Raw genomic sequence first — 9,049 nt, forward strand, 5'->3', positions numbered from 1 at the left:
TTGGACGGGTGACATTATAACTCAGCTCTTTTTTTTCCAGCAAACTCCTAAAACTCTCCACTTCATCCATTCGAGCTCTGACAGTTTGCTGGGGCACGGCGGGCCTCTGGAGAAGATGTGAGCTGTCAGACTTCAGAGAATCATGGCCAACCAGCCAGCAATCATTGCTACACCACCCATGGGAGCCACTTTGCCCAGGCTGGGGTCTCCGGTCAGAGCTTGGTGGTACAGGGGGCCGCAGAACATCCCCATCCCTGCCAGGAGGATGGTGCCAGCCTAAAGAAAAAGAGCATAAAAACATCCAATTTCATACAAGGTATATATCATTTATAGGGCTTATCATATCTCTTTATATCCCTTTCAGATTTATTTTAATCTCATTTAAATGTTTCAGGTCAAAGAAATGTGGTTGTCAAAGGCATCCAAATGAAATTTAAATGGTTGTCTTTTTTTAAGGTTTATGTAGACATGAAGTTATTGTTAAAAGGTAAATCCCTGAATCACTGGGATTAACCAAACATTTTTTGGAAAGCTGAGCTCAATCTCTCAGCCACACCAAGGCATGACTAGAACCATAGAACCCATCTTGACAACATGAAGTAGGCTTAAAGTTTGGAAAAAACCTTAAGGACAAATGGGAACCAGAAATTGATCCGTTTGGAAAAGGTTACAAAGCCATTTTTAAGGTGTGATCTGCTACATCACAGAAGAAGCTATTAACCACAGACATGGAGAAAAAAAAACATTAAACATTAGTTTTCTAGGAGTGGTTGGCCCCCATGAATTACTGATCCATCCAAGAGGTCATAACAGACTCATACAACACCTAAAGCAATGCAGACCCCACACAGCGCTGAGTTCATGATTCAGCTTTAAGGAAGAAGCTGGAGTTCAAAAAGAAAACTAAGACCCATATTCAGTTTTTTAAATGATCTCAAAGACCTCTGGGAAATCGTTTCATGGTCTGATGAGGCCAAAGTGGAATTTGTAGGAAAGTGCGGATGCTGTTAAATGTGGTGTAAAGTTAAGCATAAAAAAAAAAAAAAAAAGAAACAACAGTCAAACATAACGGTGGTAATGTAATGATCTAAATCTACTTTCTTTGCTCTTGAGGCCTGAACCACATAGCAAACTCAGCCTAGTGGGATTACTCCCAGCTTATACAGTTTATCCAATCCACAAAGTATATCAACGATAATAAATCAGGAAATGCACACGTATAAAGGGGCGGGTTCAAGGTAGCAGACCGATTACAACCATGAGTGCAGAAGCAAGAGAAGCAAATATACGGTGTTCAGCCAGAATGCGATGCAATAAACACAATGAATTCATTCATCAACCGCATCAGAGCACTGGACCCTTGACCGACTGCTCGGCAGATTGGAAAGTTTTCCAAACCGCTCAGCATCCCCAATGATGGACATGAATCTGCGTTATATTGCAGCTACAGTGAGGGCCACACAGCTGAAACACATAATCTAGCATATTTATGCCAGTCCGGCCCTTGAAATCCTTTGTCTCTCCTAAGTAGTCGTCACTGTGATCCAAAGGATCTTCTCACAATTTGTGCTCTGATTTGTATTTGATTTTTTATTCAATTCCATATATTAATTATAAAAGAAACAAGTGAATACCAGGGGTTCTTATACAGGGCATGAAAAATACAAAATAGTAAAAAGTTTGTTTGTCAAAAAAGAGAAGAAAAAAAAACACATTGAAAACAATTTAATTTTTCAAGGAAATATTTTGTTTTAACTGCTTTTTGGTTTTCAAATGCTGTTATTGTGATGTTATTTTAGTTTTTTTTTTTATTATTCTGTGATTGGATGGCCTCTGGACACAATGCAGGAGGTGGGAAACAAAAGGATCCTAACTAAATGAACACATCTGTTGAATAAAGTTTCCCACCCCATGCATGAAAATGTTGCAGAATTGTAGAGCTCCTTCAGCGACAGACTGCTGCACCAAAATGCACCAGGGAGCGTTATCACAGATCCTTCCTCCCAGCAACGGTAAGACTCTTTAACCACCACTGTTCCCAACAACCTCAATTTGTTGCTACAGTCATGCTGATTTCTGTTTCTATCTTAGTCAGTTAAACAATATGGTGCTGTCATTTTCCACATTTCTGATGTTGCTGCTAGTTTTCATAAATCCTTTACTGTAAAATGTCCCCAGCTGTTTATTGATTATTTATTCTCCAGATACAATTTTTATATTGTAAAAGAACTGTACAGTTCAGTACTTTATGTGCTTATTTTCTTAACTCTTTCACTTATTCTGTTATTTTTATACACTTTTCTAAGGTCCACATTGTGTGACCACTTCTGCTGTAACCTTTTGCTGCTGCTGTAACACCATGATTTCCCCATTGTGGAAAAATAAATGGATTTAGTATTCTATTCTATTTTTCCCTCTGAATTAAATCAGGTCTTTAATGAAAGGGCAGGTTTGCCATTCAGAGTATTGCCATGGTGACTAGCCTCACTAAGAATCCAGCTTCCAGAAAGGTTTACAGGTTAAACCTGAAATTTTCTCCTTAACCTAACCTCAGGGCCTAGGTGACTTGCTGTAGTTATCCTAAGGGATCATATACAGCCAACGCAAGTAAACTTGGATTATGCATTTAGATAATTTGGGTTATTTATTATCCAAAATCCACAGGTGAGTCAAGCAGTGACTGGTTAAAATTAAATACATAAAGGTTTGGAAATGGCCTAGTCAAAGTCTGCACTTAGAAGTGGGCTTCAGCACATGGCTGCTCACACTGACCCTGGTTCTGCTGGAGGTTTCTTTCCATTTGAGGGAGTTTTTCTCCAAACTGTTTTTCTACCAGCTGGGTGATAAATCGATTCAATTTGATTGATGAATGTTTTTAAAAGTCCACGATTTCGAAATCTATGAAGTATTTTCTGCATTTTTTACTTGCCCTTTGCTTCTGCCGCCTCTTTTATTTTTTAGCCATATCACCCAGCCCTACACTGTTGCTGCATGCATGTTTGGAGCGCTGGAGTTAATAAGTCAATGAGATAAAAAACGTTGAACCAATCTGACTGTATGATCTGGTTGAATTGTTTCTCTACAGCGAGGTGGAGCAGGGACCCCCTAATTATATATATTGTATGAAATTGTGTTACATCAACCTGGTCCTATAGTTGCTCTATTACAGATGGAGTAATGTAATGAAAGTTGGGATTATTAAAGTGTTTTTAATTCTGATTCCTGGTTGATGGGACAGGTGTTGTGAATGAAACGGTGCCCAGCTTGAAAAAACTCCTTTGTGTCGCTGAACATGTGCATTGATGACTGAAAGACATCTTCTGCCTCCATTTATCTGTTTACTACACTGTGTTGAATTCATGTTAATGTGGATTTAAAGACATTTAAATTAGTGGAAAAAATTGCAGGGGGGGATCTAAAAAAAGACTCGAATCAACCAAAACTTTTTTGACCCCCATGCAGTACTTCTGTGGACCCCCTAGGGGCTGCGGACCCCCTGTTGAAGACCTATGCTCTACAGCGTCTTGAGATGACATATGTCATCCATGCTCATACATACACCCCCATCTTCAAGTTGAGATTGCATTTTATTGGGCTTTGAAAGCGTGTAAATGTGTTTTGAAAAAGGAACTAGATGAAACAAAGCTGGTAAAACATGAATCAAAGTTTTATCTAATGATGTTCTTTTAAATGTGGCAAAAACTACCTCAGAGGTCAGTTTCCTTTTATTTGATTAAAAAGCACCAACAGACAGATAGACTAGAGCTGTAACATTTTATAAAAAAAAAAAAAAAACGGTTGACCATTTTCTACTCAAACATACGATTTCTGTTTGACTCACATTACTGCTGAATTCAGATTAAACTGTTTAATTTCCCAGTCAACTTTTAAAGAAAACCACAGCACTCTCCGCCTCATCTACTTCAGATTTCTGCAGCATTTCTGAGTTCAATAAATTGTAAAACAGCTCATCATTGAAAAAAGACCAACTGGTTCAGTGTTTCTTTAATCTCCACTCAACTTCTCACAGATTTCTGCTGGATTATTAAGCATGATAAAAAAAAGCAGTGATGTAGCTGCTAGAAGCATCCATAGAACATTTAAAAAGATTCAGTATTCAATATGTTTCCTTTCAAGTGTGTTGTTTACAAAAAAATTAGCAACAACAACATTACAGACACCCCCCCTACTCACCACAAGAGGTTTTCCACAGTGTGCAGCACCAAGCAGGGCCAGGCTGTGGTAGAAATGGTATTTATTGGCAGTTTCATACAGCTGAAAACAAAGAAAAGGAAAAAAAAAATGTGATTAACAGTGAGCAAGTAATCTTAGACCACCTTTAAAACTATTAAAACTTTAATAAAATGTTTAAATAGTGCTACTTTTACACAAAAAAATGTATATTTGTTCATAATCAATTTATTTACAGGGTGCAAAGCTGCTTGGAATAGTTATTTAAAGCCGTTACTTTACATCTATGGCTCTCTCAGTTCTTTATTGTTTCTAACAGAATGGATTACAAAACATCTGTGGCAATTTTCTTTGGAATGATGAAACCAAACTTCAGATGCTTTGCAAAAATACAGAGAGCCGGTTTAGGAGGAAACCAAACCAGCGAAAGGTGATGATCCAAGCTTGCTTTGCAGCCTCTGGAGAGCAGCTTCCAAACATTCAGCTAACATTCTGGACAATAATCAAACATACAGTAAGAGACTCTAAAACAGAAAGGCTATGAACCAGAATTATGATACAATGGCCCAAAGTCCAGACATCCAAAGGCACAGGCATAAACATGGTCTCATGTTGTTAAGAGCAGTGGAGCAAAAATCCCCAGAGAACTTTGAGAAACTTCAGCTTCATATCATTTAAATCACCAATTGGACTTTAATAAGAAGTGACAGTGTATAATCTATATGAGTTATCTAGTAATAACAGGGCATTTCATAATTTGAAGCAGCAACACTTTTGCACTGACACACACAAAATGTATTACTAATATATTAAAAGTTTGATGCAAATCATAAAAAACATAAATACCAGAGCATGCTATTATATCTTGATGAAAAACTAAATTGAAATTGTGCAATCTTTTTGGGCCTTCTGGGCTTCCTTACATAAAAATGAATTAAATGACATAGTGAAAGTTGATGATGTAACACAATTATACTAAACTTAATCCATTTTCCTCCTGACTGTACAGAAAATAAGCTTAATGTGAAACAATAATAAAGCCTACAGGAAAGAAACCTATAAAAAACAAAACTTTATAGTTAGTTCCTACTGAAACACACACACATATGAGTGAATCTACAAAATGCAGAACATTAACAAACAATTACACAAGTACAGAATGCAATAAATGCATACCGTTATTCGGTAGTCATCGGGGTCTCTGTTTTTGAAACCTAAAATAAAACATAAAGATCAGGAATCAGTTTTAACTTTTATTTTTCACACAGTTGTGGACGTTGAACTATGAAGGCGGGTCACCTTGATTATGAAATATCTTCATTTACATTAATAAATCAAATATTAGTCCTTTTTTCAGATGCCGAAATGTTAATCTTTCTAACTTACATTGTTTTCATGTAAGCTTATTTACGTTTTAAAAACAAAGCAAATAGAAATTAGGAAAGATATAAAAAAGCGCGTTTCATGAGTGAAAGCTGGTATGGGGTACTTTAAAAGCGACAGCTCGTGCTGGTTTTTGCTCACGGTAATATTATATAAGATCCCGAGTTAGTTTTATTTCCTTACCATGGGCTCCATACGCCCCTGCTCCCACCGCAGAAGCCCCTGACAGAGCTGCTAACCTTCGGACCAAAACAGACGCCGCCATCTTTTCCTACCAGCGATAAGTGACGGAGGTGCTGCCTTTATGGTCACCTTGGAATTTCTGAAGTCTAAGCCTTTTAATTCTGGGTTTACTGTTTTAGGGTGCAGTAAATAAAATAAAAAATCATCCAATAAATAGAAAATTAAGCACTATAATTTCCAATTTCAACACATTTTTTTCATAAATTTTAACAATTTGCTAAAATAATGTATTCTTTACCAAATATATTGTATTAGTAATTAAACGCTCTTGTAACCCGAGAACTCGGATTGCCTTTTGAGCCAAAATGTCGATACCGTATTACAGTTTTAGAGCTTACCGTGAATTTTCTTGCCCAAAGTTAGTAGATCTGACACTGACTTTTCATTTGAGAAGCCACTTTGCTACTGTGACAAAATTCGTGCCAACCTTTTAATTTAATCCCTGGTTGCTGGTCGTATAGTTTAAAAGCTTTCAAGTGTATTGTATAAGACATGTAAAGAAAAAGAAAATGCTTTAGTTAATGTTTGTGGAAACAACGTTTTAAATATTTACTAAATACTTTAGATTATGAAGGTACAGTATGCAGCTACACAGATGGACAAGATTGTTGGTACCTCATGTTTAATAAAAAAAAAATAAAAACCCAATGGTCACAGAAAGAACTCGAATCTTATAAAAGTTATACATTAAAAGATCTATAAAAATGAACACATGGAAGTCAGACATTTATTTTAACCATGATGCTTGAAGAAATAAATGAATGAAACAGGCCTGGACAAATGTAATAGCACTCCTAGAGAAGACTAAAAGCAATGCGACCAAAGGGATGTCTCCACTAATTAGCATGAAAAGTGTATACAAATCTGGTAATCGGTCAGTGGGCCTATATGTAGGGCTATAGGGTACTACTGGATTGCTGATAGCCCTGTCACTACCCGATCCATCCCGGAAACACGATTCGTCTTGCGCATGCTGTGTGTTTTCTGGACGGGGCCGCCTTTTACAGCTGCTTTTTGTATCTCTGCTTCTGTCTCCTTGAACCCCAGTCGGCCTCGGCAGATGGCCGCTCACACTGAGCCTGGTTCTGCTGGAGGTTTCTTCCTGTTAAAAGGGAGTTTTTCCTCTCCACTATCGCTACAAGCATGCTTAGTGTGAGGGATTGTATTTGAGTCAACGAATCAATGCAATCAACTTGTTTTCCTTAGATAGAAAACTTTGAATCAATTTGACTGGATGATCTGGTTGAACTGTAAAGTGCCTTGAGATGACTTGTGTTGTGAATTGGCGCTATATAAATAAACTAATTAAATTAAATAGAATTATAATGCGGTTTTACTGGCTTTGGTTATTAACACGGATGTGACAGCGACTGCTGCTGTGTAACATCCACAATTGCACGAAGCCAGGCAGACACCCACTCACACATACTAGGTCTATAACATAAGCCAGAGTGTTGTAAAAACACCAATATAAAACAATACAATATACAGGCAGACAGGCAGTTCTTCAAGAATGAATACATGAAAGCTCAGCGGTGTCTAGGTGGCAAAGAAAATAGAAAATAGTCTAACAGAAATTCGCCAAATATAAGAGGAACATCATAGTTTGGTTTTAAAAAAGCATTTTAGTTTTATTATAATTTTGTTTGTTGCAAGGATTTAACAGTTTGAAGAAATGGGATTTAACAGTTTGATGAAATAGAAAATTACACCATATGCCAACCGTCACAAGGATGTGCATGACAAGGAGGGGCTATGTATACTGCCTGCATTATATAGGTAGTTAATGTTGTATTACTTCTTGAGCTCCTTGGGTAATTTACTGTTACAGTTAGGTACTTCGGCCGGAGAGCAAAGCACCTAGTAATATTTTTTAACAGGTTATTTTACAGCCAGTGGATGTACTAAACATGAAAATCCATATATACGCCGTTGTATCCTATAGTATAATATGTACCGTAACATTAGCCTGGCTATCTCAGACTGACTTGAAGAAATTGAATGAGTTAGTCATTGACGTTGCGCCTAAGGTTAGAAAACAGAAAGTAGAGTAAATAGAAAGTAATTCACTGTGAAATGTCAACATAATATTTTTGAAATAGTTGAATGATGCTGTCGTTTTTGTAGTGTTTGGTACATTTCTCATCTGAAAAAGTAATGTGCTGAAACATATTGCATGTTATATTGGCGAAAAGAGTATATATATATATATATATATATATATATATATATATATATATATATATATATATATATTTGAATGTACATTTACACTACATTTGTAAGTTTTATTGTAGAGGCAAGGATGCATTTTTTGTTTTGTCTCTAATGGTAGGGTGCATGTGTTAGAGGTATGTATGGATGTGTGTAGGTGGAGATGTAAGTGGATGTTGACACGTGTGTGGAGCTGAATGATTGTCTAATGTATATCACCTGGATCTTCTCAGGGTTCTGTTCGTTTGTTTGATACAGAGAGAGGCTAAGGCAGGGTGCCAATATTTCTGTTGACCGCAAGTTTAAAGCCTATTAAGTCTGCAAGTGTACCTATTGTACAATGCTTCACAGAAAAAGGGCACAATAAACATCCCCAACTGCAGTAAAGCTTTATGTGTCCTCCTTGGATTCAGAGAGTTGAACAGATCCCTGCTCTCCTCTCCGTGACTAATTGTTGGATAATATCAGATTGTGTTGTAAATATGAGCAAAAAGCAAAATATGAATTTAATGTTGCCTGTTATTTTGCCAATTTATGTAATTTTGCTAGTGTAGAAAGTGAAGCTCTGTGGAGTTATTAAATTGGTTCATTAATTTAGCTATGTCCGATTAAAGGCTAAAGCACAGGTACTGCATACAAGTATGTGGCATCATGCATGCACAATTCACAAAAAGAAAAATACTATAGCATTAACAGACATATACTTGTAATTCGGTCTTGATGTAAAATCTTGAAATTATATGTAATATGTAATTACCATAACAATTGAATCAGTAAATGTATATTACATATACCTCATCAGTTTACCTAATAGAACCTTCATAAGCACTAAATGAGAACAAGACTATTTTACTTCATTGATCCTTCCCAAACACAGCTCCACAAAGTGTGATCACCTTAGATCTTAGTGCAATACTTAGTGAAATTTCTAGTTTTAGGTTGATTTAAACTTTAATTCAATGTACATTTTATGCAGTCTTATAGCCCTGTTGAGTTCCCACCAAGAGGGGGAGCTACA

The 9,049-nt window shown here is 36.6% G+C and overlaps 1 protein-coding gene across 1 annotated transcript; it reads right to left on the reverse strand.

Moving 5' to 3' along the window:
* tmem256 (transmembrane protein 256) lies at window positions 1-5,898 on the reverse strand. The gene is made up of 4 exons (XM_038279103.1): window positions 5,758-5,898; window positions 5,368-5,405; window positions 4,195-4,275; window positions 1-276 (listed from the first exon to the last, which is right to left on the reverse strand). Exons 1-4 carry the CDS (start codon window positions 5,837-5,839, stop codon window positions 133-135), a joined length of 345 nt encoding a protein of 114 aa, XP_038135031.1. The 5' UTR covers window positions 5,840-5,898; the 3' UTR covers window positions 1-132.
* Window positions 5,899-9,049: the final 3,151 nt, after the last annotated feature.

This window comes from Cyprinodon tularosa, unplaced genomic scaffold, assembly GCF_016077235.1.
Source record: "Cyprinodon tularosa strain WSP-4 unplaced genomic scaffold, ASM1607723v1 ctg148, whole genome shotgun sequence".
Taxonomy (NCBI): domain Eukaryota; kingdom Metazoa; phylum Chordata; class Actinopteri; order Cyprinodontiformes; family Cyprinodontidae; genus Cyprinodon; species Cyprinodon tularosa.

Coding starts and splice junctions, on each gene's coding strand:
- tmem256 (XM_038279103.1), bottom strand. CDS start 5,839: ATGGCGGCGTCTGTTTTGGTCCGAAGGTTAGCAGCTCTGTCAGGGGCT. Junction 5,406..5,757: donor AGGGGCGTATGGAGCCCATG/GTAAGGAAATAA, acceptor GTTTTATTTTAG/GTTTCAAAAACAGAGACCCC. Junction 277..4,194: donor ACTGTGGAAAACCTCTTGTG/GTGAGTAGGGGG, acceptor CTTTTTCTTTAG/GCTGGCACCATCCTCCTGGC.